General features: G+C 36.0%; 1 protein-coding gene across 7 annotated transcripts in view; it reads right to left on the reverse strand.

Annotated features, from left to right (window-relative positions):
- The window catches only part of AHI1 (Abelson helper integration site 1), a 91447-nt gene that overhangs the window by 41386 nt on the left and 31073 nt on the right, over nt 1–18988 (reverse strand). For all 7 annotated transcript variants that reach the window (XR_010079278.1, XM_063390067.1, XM_063390066.1 and 4 more), the window contains exons 18-19: nt 17825–18027; nt 5927–6044 (exon numbers count right to left, since the gene is read on the reverse strand). Coding sequence is in view for 6 of the 7 variants with exons in the window: in XM_063390067.1 (XP_063246137.1) it covers nt 5927–6044; nt 17825–18027 (321 nt within the window). In the remaining variant the exon portion in view is untranslated. The remainder of the gene's footprint in view (nt 1–5926; nt 6045–17824; nt 18028–18988) is intronic.

Genomic DNA, 18988 nt, shown 5'->3' on the forward strand with positions numbered 1-18988 from the left:
TACCCATGTTCTTTCAAAACAACATTGAGTTATTTTCTTGTGTTTACAAGAAGTCTTTTACACACACTCAAGATATTTCTCTTAAAAATTGAATAGAAAGATATCTCACTCCTACATTAAAATTTGATTTGTTAAAATACAGTATTAACACTAATATGCTAGGATTAAAAAACAAAAAAGTATGTATCCAGTGATCTGTGTGCCATTCAATTTGCCTGCATGGATTGGATCCCAATAATAGATTTCTCCAATGGGCACTCCCACTGGCACGCCCTCTAAACAAAAATGTCGTCCCCCCCCACCCCCCCCAAGGTTAAAATTAGGTATTTTCAGCACAGTAGTGCGAGGAAGATGGTAATACTGCCACCTCTACCACACGGCTTCTTTTAGTCATCTTACTTCTTTCAATCACGTCTTTCAAGAGATACTACAAATATTGTATCTCATGTTGTACTTGGACTATATAGTACACATATATGCACCCTCCAATTAATATGTGCTCTGTTGTCTTTTTTAGTATCTCTTTGGAATATTTTGTCGATGATTATTCTCAAATTAGAAAAAATGAGTTATTTGAATAATGAAATTGAATTCCATTGTTGTTTTCATACATTTTCAATTACAGTTTGTGTAAGTCTTCTTTCCCCCAAGAGTTTCTTAGTAATACATGAAAAGAGTAAGGCCACACTGAACAAGCTTTCTGCAGACATTCTTCATTGAGCAGCACAAAATTATGTAAAAGGCATACCCGCCAAAAAACCCAAACAAACACATCCAATTCTTCCAGGGGTGTTGCAATACAGAATGACAGATCTTACAGAACTAGAGAGAAAGTACAAAATACTGGGGGAAAAAAAAAAAAAAAAATCAATGATTTAAGACACATACGAGACTGCAACTTTTGACGTGTTTCTGCAGCATCTCTGCACAATGTGCATTTTGCTACTTGGTGTATCTCCTTTTTGTGTTTCTAAAAAAAACCCCCAAGGATAAAAATAGTATTCTAAGAACATTTAACTGATGCATAAATACTTCTGGTATCTTTGATGTAGAAATCTATTTCACCATTTGCTTGAGACTGAAAGAGGCCGTTTTAAATAGTTTATCAAATGTAAGAGAGGACTTAAATGTGAAGTCAGTTTTGTTAATACCCTTAGACAGCAATAAAGAGTGCTTTGAAGCTTTCCCTTTATATAGGTGGAAAACACCTTTAATTGTCAGTTGTGTTAATGGAGAGAAAATTTCTAATTGTTCTCAACCCTGCCAAAATGTTTTTTGTTTTTGAGATTTTCTTTAAAGATACAAGAATGATCACGTTTCTAGCACATACGTAATTAATTTTTAAGAGAAAGTTTAATTAACTGGTCTTACTGAAGTCCAAATTTCAGTGAACAGATCTGTGTAGTATTTATAGTCGAGCTTCAATCTCCCACATAATTAACAATTGGGGTCACTGTTAATTACAATGACTTGAAACCTAAAACTTCTTTTAGAAAGCACGTGCTGAACATGGTGGTAGTTACTGAAGAGTCACTGTTGAATAAAGCCCAATGATGCCAGATATTTCTTTCATGGCATGCCACAGACCTGCAAAACAGTGTCTCATAGGAAAGTGATTTCACTGTCCAAAGATGCTCACAGTCTTAAGGAGGAAAGGCAAATGAAACCAGAGGGGATTTTAATGTCTGTCAGCTAGAATGAGCAATTGAAAATCTGGAGCTTTTGCTACTTCCCTATTTGTTTAAAAAATAATAACTAGGAAATGGGAAGAAGTTATGAAAGAGGAGCACATGAGAAGAAAGAGACAGGAATGTTTAAGACGAAGTCCTAGATAACACACAGTGCACTGCTGCAAAACAGCACTATAGGCCAGGTATGATAAAACTACCACTATGCATGAGCCTAGCCAGAGCTGTACAGCACAGGCAAGGTAAAAGCTCAACTCTGACTATCAAAAACTGATCTTAATCAAATTTTATTACCAAGGAAAGGAAAAACAAAACAAAACAAAACAAAACAAAACAAAACAAACAAACAAAAAAAAAAAAAAAAAAAAAAAAAAAACCCAAAAAAAAAAAACAAAAAAAACAAAAAAAAAAAAAAACAAAAAAAAAAAAGGAAAAGAATTTCAGCAACCTTAAATATCACATACCTTTAGGGACAGATTGATTCCTCACAATACTAAACACCCATAAGACTTTGTGAATCTAAATTACAGATGTAAAACTCAAAGGGGATGACCTTCTCCAAAGACAATTATCTAGCAAACTTTTCAAATTATTGAAATAGCTACAAGCACAGCTACAACTATACTGAGGCAGACACAAAAATTATCCTGACGTGGTAAAATGAGCCACACTCCTGATGAAAAGTTTCAGCTAACAGGCTATTATATAGACAGTCGGTAAGAAAACCAAAGTTCCATGCCTTACCCTCAAATTTAAAACAAATTTTGTGAGAGAAAAGCACACAATACACATTTTCTTTAATTCTGTTAAATGTGATTAAATGTCTCTAATGAAGTACTTTATACCTAACATAAAAATACGTGCACCCATGTCTTGTACCTGTTTTGTGGCACTTATTTAGCTAATTACTATTTGACAAAATTAATTACATTTTTCTAGTAATTCCAACCATGCTCTTGACAAAACTCTCTCTTGCACGGCATTGCATAGAATCAATGGGAAAGCAGCAGATGTTAACCTTGAACTTGGCAAGATTTTCAACACTGTCCCCCATAACATTCTCACAGACAAACAGCTCAAGTGCACATTGTGTAAAACAGACAGTGCAGCAGACTGGAAGTTGGCTGAGCTGGAGAGTTTAGAGGTTTGGAACCACCCACATGAAATCAATTTGAAGACTTTAGACCAGTGGTGCACTCCACAGGTCGATACTGGAGACCACACTTGAACTTCTTGATTAATGACCTGGATGATGGCACTGAGTACACCCTCAGTGAATTTGCAGATGATAAAAATCTGGGAGGAGGGGCTGATACAGCACACGGACATGCTGCCATTCAGAGGCCTTGACAAGCCACAGAAATGGTTCAACAAGAACCTCTTGAAGTTCCACAAGGCGAAATGCCAAGTCTTGAACTAGGGGAGAAATAATCCCATGCACTAATGCAGACTGAAATGCACAAAATATATAGAGAATTAAAAAATCTTTCTTTGGGAACAGTCAAATATTGTAATAGGTTGTCCAGAGATGTTTTGGAGTCTCCATCCTTAGGGATATTCAAAACCCAAATGGACACAGTCCTGAGCTCTAGGCAAATCCACTTTAAGAGGAGGGTTGGGCTCCATGGTCAATAATATCATGATCTGGTCTTTACTCAGCTCACATAAAGAATATTCTGTCATTGAGAAAGATACTGAGGCTCTCTATCAGATGATTAAACAATTAATTACTTAATTTAGAGCAAACTGGTTGGAAACAAAGGCAGTCTTGCCTCAGAATCCATGAGTTAACTGATCTTGAGGGAAGTAGGGAAATAGCAGAATAAAAAGCAGAATAAGACTGGGACTTCATTAAAGCCTATAAACCTGTGAAATTACGCACTTGAAGAAAAGTCAAAATAAATGATCCATCAGGGTATACAGAACCCATTTGTCAAAATAAACACACATATTTAAAAGCCATAGTAGTGAATATTATTTTTATTTTAAGTATTTTATAACAAAATGACATACAGCTAATTCTGCAAATGTATCTGGATATGAAAAGATTGAAAAGTCAGGAAAGATCTGTATTACTGCTACTGCCCATATAGCACATAGATGGAAACACTGTTTTCCCACTGTTTCCTACCTCAAGCAAGACCCAGACAAATAAACTGTCTTTTAAAAAGAAATGACTGCATATATTCAGGCTACTACACTGCCCATACCACAAGGTATCAGCTACCATCTTACCAAACTCTTAGAGCACGCACATACACCAGTTACATGGTTAAATATATAGCTAACAGATGTCCACACATGTAAATGGGAATTCTGCGTTCTGCTTTAAGAAGCACTAAATGCACAGCAAAATGTGACAGAACTGAACTGTCAACATAACCTTCAGAAATATGCAACCATCTGCTGGATCTCTAGTACAGGCAGTTGTTAACAATGCAACATCCCAACTAACAGAAGTAAAAAATGAAAATATATTTTGTATATAAAACCAACACAGAAAATAAAGGTTCTGTCCATCCAGCACGATCAATAAATCAACAGATGTGTTTAAGTACACATTTTCTATTATTCAAAAGCAAAATTTAACTGGCAGTTAGGCCCTATGAACATCAGCACTTATCTTCACAGTTTATAACCAAAGGGGAATGATGAAATAGATGAGTAAATCTTTTTCATATTTCACTGAAAACAAGTCTACCACAGTTCAAAAACTTGGAGGCCCACAAAATGACAGAGAAGTAATTCACAATTGTAAAAGATTTTCTTACAGAAAAATCTATTTCAATTGTGGCCCACAAGCATTTTATGGTTGCCTTCCCTTAAAAATCTTCCTGTTCTCATGGCTTCCTCTTTACTCTATCTCCTTTTTTAACTATGCTTCCCTTGTAGAAATACTGTCCTGTACCTGTGGATCATCTTGGAAGTATCAGTCAGTTTTGGAAACAAAAACACAGAGTGTTCATGAACAGTTATAACATACACCTATGTTCACTTATGCTATGTAGGAAGTCTCCATCAACACCTTTTATCTGTGCTTCTGCATAAAGTAAAATTCAAGAAAATAAAATTCCTTGGTTTGAGCAATACTAGGAATAGCCATGCAGAACAACTTAAAAGCATATGTTAATGTTCTCTAAATGGTTGGTCCACTTACTTTAAGTATTTGCAATATGTAAGCACATGCATTCTACTGCCTCTGTAAGATTTACACACTCTGGAAATAACCTGCATCTGTTGAGCAACAGATGAATATTATTAATTAATTAATTAAGATTAAGCTCTTTTGTTTAGGTAGAAAATAAATACACTAAAGTTAATTGGTGCATGGCCATTTGTATTGTGAATTAGTGACTAAGAGTGATTCTGAGACCAGTGGTCAATCTTTTAGACCAAACTAAGGACCATTTCCCCAGCTGCTCAGAAAAAGTAATCATAACTTCATTTGCAAAAAAACTTGTCTGCCTTTAGGAGATAATTCTGTTTAATTACAGAGATTATTCTTATCTTTACTATCTACATTTTAAATCTCTACTACCTGTTTTTATTTCATTATATATTTCGCCCTCCCTCTCGAATTCTTATTACTCTTCTCAAGGATACAAAACAAAAACACTTCAAAATTAAGGTGCCAATTTTCTGTCTTATTTTACAGGTGCCCAGTAACAGAGAAAATGGCATGAAATTATAAATTTTATTATTAGATACTGTGATTAGCAATGAACCAGATATTATTAGCAAAGTAAGCATCACAAATGTACATAATTTCATTGCTTACCTTCTTCTCAACGTCTTTCAATATAAAATATCTTTAGAAAAAAAAGTCTAAAAATACATTTAAAACAACCGCGAATAGACTATCAAGCACTATGGTTCTTTATTAGTATATATGCTTTTAAATTCTATTCTTTTTGAGTGTCCATGATGAAGATACTTTAGTAAGCATTGAAACATTATGAAAATATTAAATTAAGAAAAGCTGGCAATCTCATCCTCTTCTGCGAACTTAGAGCACTAATAAATAGGCATATAGTTTAAAGAAAAAAAAGTATTACAAAGAAATATGCATCAGCATAGGACTATGTCACACTGCACTTAATAAACAGTATCACCTATAACAAAACTGGGTTAGTCCCTGAAAGAGCTGCACAGCAAAATTTTAAAAAGCAGAAAACAAAAAGTCCTTACAGAGGTTATCACTCCTTCCCTACAAAGAGTGAAGAAATAAAGAAACTTACCACTTTCAGCAGTGAAAGAATACAGAGAATTCAGTGGAGCACTCAGAGCGCCTGGCAGTCTTAGCTTGGAGTGTGGTGACAGAGATGATGGTGCAGGAAGCAAGAGATTTGAGTTTGCCTGTAATAGGAAGACAAATCAGAAAGTGAAGTGTAATTTCCTGGGTGACTTACTGATGCAATAGCTAGAAGAGAAACACTTGCTTACTGTAAATAACTATTAAATTCCAGAAAAAAAATTAAAACTCAAGCTGAGGATGACTAACATCATCAATATTTTTTTTCCTTAATATTTGGAGGGACTTGGAAAAATTAATATAAACTGAATGGTGTGTTTATATATGGCCACTAACTCTCAAGTAGTGCAAACAATGAAACAGAATTGTTGAACCAGCATTTTGCTGCAGCTTCAGGTATAAAAGTAAGAAGACATGTACCTATGCTCATAAACTTACAGATGTAAAATAATTTCTCATTTCTGAGTACTCAAACTACACTACATCCATGAAGAGATACTCACCACATTTTTTCATAGGAAAAAAAATCTTAAACCAATCCTAGCACAGAATTAATTTCTGCAAAGCAATGAACACCAAAATCCCAGACACTTTCTACATGTAAATTACACATAATATAATTCCAGTCCTAATTTCCAAAGCAACAAAGATGATGCAGTTAAAATCTGTATTCCTATGGACTTTCTTGATATAGATACAACTATTACAAAGCAAAAGCCCTTCCCAAAGTTTACTCTTATCATATTTTTCAATACAGTCTATGAAAAAAATGTAATAATCTTAACTTTTTGGTTGATCCAATTGAGAATTTTACTGTTTATTAAATATATTTTCAATGGAAGAAAAATAGGTCTTAAAAAAATATTTGTAACTCTCTTCAAGCAAAACAGTCATATACTAAAATTCTTGAGCGTTATTTACATAAGACAACATAATTCTTGACCCTTTCAAAAGTCAAGCCTATTTCATCATATAGAATGAAAGCATATGGTCGCTTAATCCAAATAAAAGCTCCCAATCACTGGAGCACTACCTTTGGCCTCAGTAAACTCCAGATCAGAACCTTAAACTTCAGTTGTGGGCCAGTGACGTTTTGCAAATTTTCAGACTACTGACTTGCAAATTCTGTTTAAAGAAAGGAGACAATCACCGATTTGTTTTGGTTTAACTATCTCAAAAATTATATATTTTATATAACTATTATTTGTGTAATTCAATAAATATTATTCAATTTAATAATGTATGATATTTGGGTACTGGCAGGGGTACTGGAATGCAGGTAATATAGCAATAAAATGCGTGTTGAATTACTTGACTGTGCCAGAGGGTATCTGCTCTGCATCACTACACCTGATCTTCACCTTAATGTGTCTGGTTTTTGGGCAGGAATATGCATTTAATTCTAATGAGGAAAGTTTATAGTAAAAACTATCTTTGACTAACAAGGAATCTTGCAGCAGAAGTGCACAGTTGTAATGACTATACTGCAAAGCTGACAGAAAGAAAAGTGAGATAGAAAATGAGACTAATCATTGAACATGATTTTAAAAAAGCATTAAACCTGCTAGATTTTACTACAGTGTACAAATTTAAATGAATGATAGTAAACAGTAGCTGGGAAATGCTATCAGAATGGAGGCCAGTTTTTCTGAAAAACTGCAACAACAAAATCAATCCGCTTTTCTTACATTTACATATGCAAGCAAGTAAGCTGCATTAATACAAAGTTTTCTCCGATACAAAAAAAAATGGTGGAAAGCCATTAGACTACTTATTTACTCAAAAACAGAAAAAAGAATCTGTTCTGCAAATGTTTTGTGGTCAGCTTCCCAGTGTTTCATCTTTAATCTAATGTAAACTCCAGGGAAAGCCTTTCTCCCTAGATAAATGAGAAGATCTCCCTTTCGCATGAATTTCTTGCTAAGTGCACACTACACCATAAGACAGAGGTCTTCCAGTCAAATACTTTAATGGAAGTTTCTTTCAAATTTGCTATCAAAAATTAGGTTTCAGATAATACCAAGAAATGAAGACAGGTTGGATATACAGGCATTTGGAAATCAAACTAAACAGGACAGAGTAAACTACTGAAAACTAACACTTAATAGATGTATCCCCAGTTCATCCTGGAAGGAAGAATCATGAAGCTAGGCTTGTCTCGATTCTGGTCCTTGAATAAATTATATAAGTGATATGGAACGCTATGTAAATTATTCTTGTACAATACTTAATTCACTTCTCTTTATTCCTGCTGTATTATGCAAACACTCTCACTATACATGCCAAACAGAACACTTTGAAATCAAATGCAACAAGACATACACAAGAGAAGAGTGAATGTGCAGACCTGAGGACTTAAGAAAATCACCTGTTCTAAAATGCTGCGTAAATTCTCTTAGAATACTTCTTTCCTGTCCAAGGCTTTAAAAAAAAGATAAAAACCTTTTCAATAAAAGAGATATTAAAAATGAAGTTTTAAGTCTAAGCAGTTTTACAGGAAGTGATTCATTCCTCCCCTTAGTGGCAGTTGAGTTCAGGTGAGCTATGAAAAACTGCCCATCCAAAGTAGAGACAAAACCAGAGTTTCAATGACCTTCTTGCCACTAGCTTTTAAGCATTATTTAAATCTCTAAGAGGCCCAAGGAGACAAAAAAGGCACAACACTGTAACAGAAATGAGAAGCACTCAGCTAATAAGTGAGGAATAGTGATTCATGCACAACTATTTCCAGGTGAAGTACACTATTCTATGAAAAATAATTAATTCTCCTGCAACAGGCAGACATAAGACTACCCACAGAACAATATGAAGCAATCTTTTTTTCTGAAATGCATGCTGTGGGAAATCATTGCTAAATACCTTTACAACAACGATCAAAGTTGGCTAAGATAGCCAACCCTGAATTTACTTATTTTTCACAACAGGCTCTGCTTTCTTCATGCATAAACCACAGCTTTATCAAAGACACTGTTTACTACAATTTAAGAATTGAATAAAACTAAGAGTTAAAACATTCCTATTGTTTCTGTCACAATAAAGACACCTACATAATTTTTGCCAGGCTAAAACAAAGATGACTTGCATTTTCTTTTTTGTGTTAGTGCAGCTCTATGCAAATTATGCAAATACACATGTTCAGTGAAACTAGTTTTTACATTAAAAATGAATGGCATGAGACAAAAATAGAATGCTCTAAGACTTGACAAGGTGGCAAAAGCAATTTCTCTTTTTCCTAAGGATGCAATTTTATGATCTTTGCAATCAACTTGCAATCCAAACTAAGGTGGTCAGGTCTATATTACTTCTGAATCTCTCAGTTTTAAGTTTCTCTTCTGAAGCCTATGTCTCTAGGACACTGCTTTTAAAGACACTTTAAAAGCATTATTAAGACATTATTCGTCAGAATTTAAAAGCTGAATCTGAAATAAAAATCCCCCACAACACAATCTGGTATTTTTCTCAATGTAAGAAGACAATACATAGGCAATAATGCTTAAAGTAGGAATATGGCACTACAGCTTTTAAATCTGCAATATAAGTTTGAATCAAGTTTACATCAATGTAGAAGTACAATCATTACTTTGACAGTAGCACCAGAAGGACTCAATTGAAAGCTGGGATTCTGTTGTGGTAGGGTCCTGCAATCACTTAGAGATAATCAATTCTGCTCTTATATAGCTCTAGACTAAGTAGAAAAGCCAAACACAGCTAAAATGAGATATTATCCACACATTATTTGCTTGTCTGAAGCAACTGTGTTCCCCTGAGGCTTCCTACAGTCCTCTTACTTGTCTAGGTGGCAATATGGTTTCCTTGCAACTTGAGTGCTCAACTGTTTTTCCCAATAGAAGCCCAGAAGTGACCAGGACATATAAATGAAAATTGGCAATAACAGGGGCTTGATCCTACAGTTCTGTCACTGTCTACAGACACTAAGTCTCTTTACAAAGTAATTATGTATATTCAGTTCCTTAGTTCTGCCAGAGTCCTGGCTTCTTTTTTTTTTTTTTTTTTTTTTTTTGTCTTGAAAAAAGATTTTAAGGAGAAATTAAGATTGCTATAAACACTTGGAATAGAAAACTTCTTTCATTTAGCAACAAGGAACACTAATTTCTGCACAAGATACAAAACAGTTAAATAAAGGCTTGGTTAAACACAGGATTTAGCCATTACATGCAAAGAGAATTATCTTTCCTGGACTGGATAAAACTGGCATTTCAGCTTAGAACATGCTGAGGTATACACATCCCAGCAGAAATGTCACACCAATAATAGTAAAAAGTAGTTTACTGTATAAACTGTGACCTCATGTTACGCTTAGTGCTATCAAAAAACATATGACCAGGGGAGAAAAATCCATTACTTCAGTAGGTAATTTTAAAATGGCTTCCTTTTTGTGCAAATGAAAGATGAATGTAACCTGTACCCCATAAAAAATACACCCAAAGATACTTTTCCTTTTATTTCTCCACTATGAAAAATAAGACACTAGAAAATTTTCTAACATACATTTTGTCAAATACATACACAAACCCATTCCTTTGTACCTGCTGATAAAGGACATTATGACTCTAAAGAGTACAGAGCTTCAGGTAATCATGCAGGTGTGCTCAGATGTTTTTAACCCCACTCCACACACTGTCCCCAATCCCTCCTGAATTTGGTTATACTCTACGTTTAATCTTGTATATAATTCTTTAACTCTCAGCTATAGTTTATTGGTATTTGAGCCACGATCCATTTCCTTTCTGCACCCAACACAGAATCATTCTGTTGGCAAAGACCTCCACAATCATCAAGCCCAGCCTTTGAACAAACACCACCTTGTCAGCTAAACCACGGATCTAAGTGCCAAATCCAAACACCTCTTGAACATTTCAAGGAATGGTGACTCCACCACCTCTCTGGACAGACAGTTCTAATATTTAATCCGTTCAGTGAAGAAATTCTTTCTGATGTCCAGCCTGAAACTCCTCTGATGCATCTTATGGCCGTTTTTGCTTGTCCTATCACTTGCTGTCCAGGAGAAGAGGCCAACCTTGCCACAACCTCCTTTGAGGCAGAAAGATTGTTCTCCATAGTGCAAGAAACTCTATCACAGCCCCAATAACCATTAACAAAGTTGTCAAAAATGCTATTCATTGACTCAGTGCCCATTTATGGTATTTTCTCATATTAAAAGTTTCTAATAAAAGCTGCTTTCCCAACATTTTGGTTGTTGAGATAAACAAGCCAGCTGGCAGAAGTAGAAGTAATTTGCTGGGTTTTAACATGAATGAATACAACTTTCTCTGCTTTAAAATACTATTTTGAATAAACATAGCAGTACTCAGCCCTGTTTAATTTTGTTCAGCAGGGACAAAATACACACTGAGTTATTAAACTTCATAACTTTACCAACATTTATGACAAGAAAGGTAATATGCTAAGACTGGAAACAAAATTAAAGACCCAATCAGTAAAACCCACACATAGTAAAAATGCTTGATCAGTGAGTAACTTTTCCTTAACTGTACAAACTTCCATGACAAGAAAGCCAATATGGAAAAACTGAAAACAAAATTAAAGAACCAATCAGTAAAATCCTCACACAGTAAAAATTCTTAACACCATCTTATTTTGCCCATCTTGTTTTGCTGAAATTATTGTAATGGTATATTTTTGTGCTTAAAATGAATGCAATTAATTCTTGCTGACATACCATCTATACAAAATATATATATATATATATGCCACTGAGAGGCATACAGTGCTGAAAGAGGTCATGGTTCGACTCCAAACCAGGCAAAACCAGTACATACATCTATTTTAACTATGATGTGTTAAAATTCACCTGGTGGTTGCTAAAAATGAGGAATGTATTAAAAAAAAAATTAGGCATAAAAATCTTCTATTACAGAAAAATATTACAGATTTCAAGAACCTGACCTGAACCTTTGTAAGATTTTTCAGAGGGCACAGGAGAGGGAATTAAGCAAAACAAAAAAAAAATCACAAAAAAACCCAGCTATTTGTTCAACCTTTTCTAACACAGGCAACTTCATTAAACCTAGAATACTTAATGAATTGATAAGAAAAAAATCATCACAATTTCTAAAACCTTACTTTATAGTGAAATATTTCTTAAAGACATACGAAGTAAAATTCTGGCAAACCTTTCATATGCTATTAAGTACTTTACCTGCATAAAGCTTCTAGTAATAATTCAGCCATTTCATATAGACAGTTTATGAAATCACAATGATTCAACAGTATCTGCTTGGCAAACAGAAAAGAGCTTTGTAAAAACTATTTTAACATAGTAAATGAAATGCACGGGTTTACAGGATATCAGATGCATCATGGCTTACAAAATACATCCTTAGAATCTGCAGCTGGGAGTAGCTTTGTGTAAAGTAGTAATTGCAATAAAATTTCTTAGAGTAAGAGCATTTCTTAGCATTCTTAAGAGGAATACAGGAACAGGAAAAATCCTACATCACTGTTAAAAAACCCACCTATTTAATTTAAAAGCTCTCATCCAGTGAGATGCATCGTACAGGTCATACAGAAAATAACTGCCTGTGTTACAGGATCATCTACTAATATGATAAAAAAGTAAAAAAGAGTTTTAAAAATACTTCACATTTCTAATATGTATGATAAGATTATAGAATTACCTTCCCATTACCTTCCCTGGTAGCTTGTAGATAAACATTTTATATTGCAGGCACGATGAAGTGAAACAGCTATTTCAGCCTGCAGAGAATGGTATTTCAGAATTTACTAAGAATTTACTAAGAAACTAAGATGAAACAAAGGACAAATTCTTACGAGACTGAAAATGGTAGCATGAAAAAAACCACACCACTTGGGCATCCAGCTGTGCCTCTAAGTCTTTGTTGTAGACAAAAACACAAGTTTCTGTCTTCTTCCACTTGATGGCTCAGTATCACGCTTATTTGTTCCCCAAAAGGGTTGCACATTTTTTTCTTAAAAGCAGTGGCTTTAAATTCTGTTATATTTTAAGACAAAAAGATGTATTTTGTATGTCCACAAAATTCTAAAAGGAGATCATCTGAAAGGACGAAATAGTCTAATATCTGATATCTACTACACCAAAACATCATGAATTTATGAATATATTTTATAGATATATAGCTCAGTGATGGAAGTTCAGTACATTTCATGCAGTCCAAGATAAAGGCTTCTGGATTCTCTCACCTACTATTTCTTTATGAATTATGCCACAGTAATAAATACACTCAGAGGACAAAAACCAAAAACCAAATAGTTGTAAGCATTTCTGTACATAGGAAGGAGTATTGTACATTCCACTTGTCTAATACTGCATTTAATATGCTCCGAGTATCAGAATTTTGCTAGCCACTTAGATAACCTTTTAATAGCATTTTCCATAAATACATCATGAAGTAAGGATTGGAAAAGCTAAACATACCTTAACTTAGAAGCATTCATATATTGAGAGATAAAGCAGCCAACATGTAATTGATTCCAAAACTATTACTACAGAGTATATCCAGATGCTATTTGTAAGTGCTATAAAGGAGTTAGACATCTAAAAGCCCAATTTCAGAGCTAGAATACTACATCTTCAAAGAAAGCCCTTCTCTCCATACCTACACAACACATATCATTCCTTTGTTATGGATAGTTATAAATATGTTTTTTCACTGCTAGGTGGAAGTGAAATTTAAAAAACATAAATAGTAACATCGAATGAAAAACACTTATGAGCATTTCCAAGAGTCAGAGATGAGTTAAATATTTTCCTATCAAAAACTTCCTATATTTTCCTATCAAAAACATGAATAGAATCATACAACAAAGTATTAGTTCCTTGAGGCAGAGATAAATAATAATTGCTTCCAGGATTCACCACTCTGTAATTTCTCTATGTGGTACAGAAGACAAGTCTGCATTCTGGTTTCATAAAGAAATTAATTTTTACCTTTTGTATCAAAAGGTCTTAGCTTTTGTTAATTACTAAAGCTTTAGCACAACAGTCAACTCTTGGTTCTAATATCTGGGCTAATAAGAATGGCAATGCAGCAGAAGAGAAGAAACTTCATTTATCTATCATTCATTAAGTTTCATGTTTAGGTAAAAAGAAGAAAAACAGAAAAATAAAAAACTATTGGTTCTAATGGGACCTGGAAAGGGGGCACAGGTCATAAGACAAAGAACCCAAGCTTATACAGGATCAGAGTATTCTCTCTATCTAGTTTAAGCCAAACTTTAACGTACTGACATCCATTTTTCCAGTCCTGTATCTAAGTCACAGAACTCCAAACTCTAAAGTTGATTTTAAATCCAGTATCTGTGCTCTTGACAAATCTTAAAACCAGAGACCCCCATGTTGGCAGATTTTCTGCTGTGTTCCAGCACCTTTGTCTCATAAAACATGACTCCAAGTGTGACCTTGGGCCAGGTCTACAAGGCATGCTGCCACCATGCTTGTCCCGACATGGTATTGCTGTCACATGTCTGTGACAAGGACATGCAAACATAACCCAAAGACCAGGACTACTCTGCACTGGGGCAGCCTCACCTTGAGAGCTGTGTGCAGTTTCAGGTGCCACAACGTAAGAAACACATTAAATCATTAGAGCGTACAAAGGACAGAAACAAAGATGGTGAAGGGCCTTGAGGGGAAGCCGTTTAGAGGAGTGGCTGAGGTCATTGGGTCTGTTCAGCCTGAGGAGACTGAGAGGAGACCTCACTGCAGTTACAACTCCCTCACGAGGGGAAGAGCCAGGGCAGGCACTGATCTCTGCTCTGTGCTGACCAATGACAGGGCCCAAGGGAATGGCCTGAAGCTGTGTCAGGGAGGTTTGGGGTGAATAACAGGAAAGGCTTCCTCACGCAGAGGGTGGCTGGGTACTGGAACAGGCTCCCCAGGGAAGTGGTCACAGCACCAAACCTGACAGAGCTCAGGAGGTGTTTGGACAATGCTCTCGGGCACTGGGTGTGACTCTTGGGGATGGTGATGTGCAGGGCCAGCAGCTGGACTTGATCTCTGAGGGTTCCTTCCAATTCAACATATTCTATGATTCTGTGAAATACATACAAGGTAACACCTGTGTTCTCATCTGGATTTTTAATGTTACAACTTGACCACACTGCAGCAAGCCAACCTATGTGTGGTTTCCTAAAGTCATCTTTCTCCATTTTTGCTTGTCTGTTCCCAGAAATATTAGCACACTCTCACACATGGGGCTGAGTGGCAACTTTTAAGAGTTCTACTCTGACAAACACTTTAGCAAACCATTCATGTGAGTGTGCATTCTAATAAGCCTTACAGCAAAGCCTGCTCTTACATACATGCACACTTTTCATATGAGAAAGGGAATTGAACACACATGAAAAACTAATTCCCAATTACAAATTAGTAGAAACTTTAATTTTTAATGTTGTATGTTTTACTCTGGGGCTGTCCACAATGTGATAAATCAGGCAAGCAATACTGCAGCCACAAGCAAAAATGATCCTAGCCCTGCTTGAAAGTATCTACCACTGTCTCCCGAGTTTCATGTTGGATCACTGAAAAGATTAGCATCAAGACTCCTCTCAAAGAAATCTCTTCCCCAGTACCTCAATGGTTCATAAAGCCCTGCACAAAAGCGTTCTCAGTGTTCATATATGTGACAGATATCAAACTGGATGTGGATTCTTTCAACCACCATCCTGTACTGTTTGGTAACTGACACAGTGAGAAGACTCAGATGAAATTTTGACATCTCCACATGGGTAGAGGGCTTGGAGAACACTGTCAAAACCACAGATCATTACGCTGCTCACAGTGGACCTACTCATCCCAAACTAGCCAATGGAAATCTAGTGTTACAAAATTCCAGAGGCTGAAAGTTATTCTCTCAAACACAGTTGTAGGCTTATCTATTTCATTTAGTCTCATGGTAATGTGGAACTTCTACATGCTTCTGCTAAACCACATGTGTCTTCCACAGTCCAGAACCCCTGGTTAATCTGGGAGTAAACAGCTGCAAGATAAAGACTCTCATAAATTCTCTAACCCCATCTTTTTCTTTATACGACCAGACATCCAGAACAGTGAAAATTTATCCTGGAGTATCCTCCTGGAGTACTTGTCCCAGACACAAGGCTACATGCTCCATTCTCTCCATGTTGTTTGTGCCTTTCTCTGATAAACAACTTGATGGCGCTCACTTTGTAGGTGAGCAGAAAGTATAAACAAGGTTTGCTTCCTTAAGTCAGGCCATATGTAACTGAAAGGTAGAAGCAACATGCTACTCTTATCCATGAGAGCTGCCATATGCTGTTTCATTAAGGGGTTCATTGGGAGTTCACAGTCCACAAATCTGTGGTCTGTGTGAAGGTCTGTGGGATAGCTTTCTTCCAGACAGTTTCAAATGTCAGGCCTAATGGGGATGCCAAAGCCAAGGAACCAGACTAAATCTAATCCAAAGTAAAACCCCATGATGACAGTAGTTACAGCAACCTTAGCAACAACTGCTTTCATCTATTCATCTGCTTCTTTTGTGATTCACTACTTATTAATGCAGACAAAACCTAAAACTACATTAAAAAAAATCTACACATACTCAAAAGTACTTCAAAATGAAAAACAGTAAATGCAAACTCAAATGCGGTTCCTGTCATTGTGAAAAGTAATTAAATCTTCACAGTGCTATTCAGAAACATTCTGCTTTCTTTTTGCATGCAAAATTATCTCAAGTTGGGGAATTTAACTTAATTAAATTTATTGCCAATTACAAAAGCTTTAATTACCGATTTGGGTATTGAGAAGCAAGACAAATAGTAAAACACCCAACCAAAGAAAGAATTTTTTATCCCTCTTTTTCTGTCTCCACTTCAGGCACCTTTTTTCTCCTTTCTAATCCCCAGTGTCCTTGATTTTGACATTACATTACACTCAGTCCCTTCAGAAAGGTAATGGAAGGGAGGGGCAATAGAGTGAGGTTAGTACACAGTGACTTGCTCCTTTTGACTCTTTTTTCCTTTTCAACTCTCTTTTAAATGCTCTTTTCAACTGCTTTAGTATGGATCCTCCATTAGACAACATCCCCTTGGGGATTGTACCTGTCCAGCAAGGATTCTTCCACTGTGTGCAACCCCTTGGTCGGAGGCGTACTATCATCAGCGTTTCCTTTTGCGTGTCCTCATGTATCTCTTGTCTTTCCCTTCAAGCCTAGTCTGTTATTTCCCCTGTATTTCCATTTCTCCATTGTTTTGTGTCTCTTGCATCACCTTCATGCCTCCTTCTGTGTCTTCTTTCACATCTCCTCATTTCACTTGACTTCTCACATCCCTCCTCCTATATCTTCACCTGCACCCCCTGACAAATTTTCCTTTGCATTTCTCCTCTGCTGTGGTGTTTCCTTCTTCTAGCAGGTTCCGACCTTTCTCAAGTCTGTTTCCTCAGAGTTGCCATATCCTGTTTGGTTCCAGTTTCAGTTGTGCAGTGGGTCCATATTGTCCTTCACTGAACTGGCTTGAAACAGCTGTGCCCAGCACAGGGCATGCTCTCCTCCCAACCCTGCAGCTCCCTAAAACCCCTAACATTTATGCCACGTACCATTTTTAAGGTGGATAGGAATCTCAGCCATAACGATCTATGGATCCCCAATTTCACATAAATAGACAAACAGCAATGGGCACTAGCACAAAAAGATCCCTTGTCATCATTACTTGAAAAACAAAATTAAGTTTTTTATGACTGCTCTTTTCTTAAGAGCTACTTACACCTGCATTAGTATAAGTGAGAGATCTCATTTCTAAAGACCAGATGCCATGACAACACATGTACACGTTTTTTTAATGTATACCAGTTCCAGAATATGGGAAGACTATACACTTCTGAAATTAATTAAATTTGACTTACCGTAACAGAATCGAGTTTCTGTTTCACCTTCTGCATTCTCATTGATGCTCTTGCAACACTGACAAACTGATCTGCTGGAGACATCACTGAGTTTTTTTGTACAGGAATTTCAGAAAAACTGCTAAAGAAGTGTGGCCCTCTTGGTGCAGCTGTGGTAAATGATGAACTGAGATCTCTTACGAGTTCAGCTTCCTGTTGTGCAACTGTAGAGATAATATTAATGTCTCAGGTGAAGCCTGATATTGCCATGGGAAGAAAAATTGAAGTATCACAGTCATTTTGCTAGCCATGTCTTCAGTCAAATACCATCAGAAACTGTACCAATAGTGCTATAGGGAAACCCTGAAAGTAACATGAAATTTTACCCTTACTACCCCATTTTCCCCCTAACTCTTCTGACCACAATATCTCACTTCAGTTATTTATCTTCAGTAATCTCTCAGAACTGGTACTTTTGTATTGCTTATAAACAATAGTGTTCCCCATACAGAAACAGTGGCATTGGATGGGGGGAAAGAGTGGGAAGAGAAAGGAATTTTTCAAAGGCAATAAAGTTATAAAGCCTGCACTGAGTTCAGGTCGGTGACATTTCACATTTTTTCCAACCTAGTTCAAGTGAGTTTATGATGCCTGAGCAGTATTTCATAAGTTGACAGACATATTATACAGGCACAGGACACACTGACTGATGAGTTGACTTTTGCAATTTTTCGTACTATGTTCTCAAGCCAACCAAAGGTGAAAGGAATTCTTCATGGAAGTTCTGCCCAGGATATTAATAAAACTGTTGGTGTATCTAAAACACATGCTGTCAGAGTCTTAAAAATCATGCCAGTGACAAAAATTAGTATTACTATATGTTTAAGTCTTTAAACACTATGGTAGTATGACTATTTTATGAAAGCAAAGAGGGTGCTTCTAACCAAAAAAGGAACAAAAAGATAGTAACCAATGATACAAAAAAAGACCACAACCTATGCAGTCTTACTGTCAGCAGTTAAGCAGCAGAAGACACAAATAACTACCACTGTGCTGTGTAATCTCTAAAAGTGTATGCACACATATATATATATTTCAAACTACTACTTTATGTTTTTAACACTGCCTGTTCAACAATCAAAAAGCTCTGAAGAAGCCCTTCATTCCCCCAAAATTTTATTGTTT

This window comes from Prinia subflava, chromosome 2 (genome assembly GCF_021018805.1).
Source record: "Prinia subflava isolate CZ2003 ecotype Zambia chromosome 2, Cam_Psub_1.2, whole genome shotgun sequence".
NCBI classification, from domain to species: domain Eukaryota; kingdom Metazoa; phylum Chordata; class Aves; order Passeriformes; family Cisticolidae; genus Prinia; species Prinia subflava.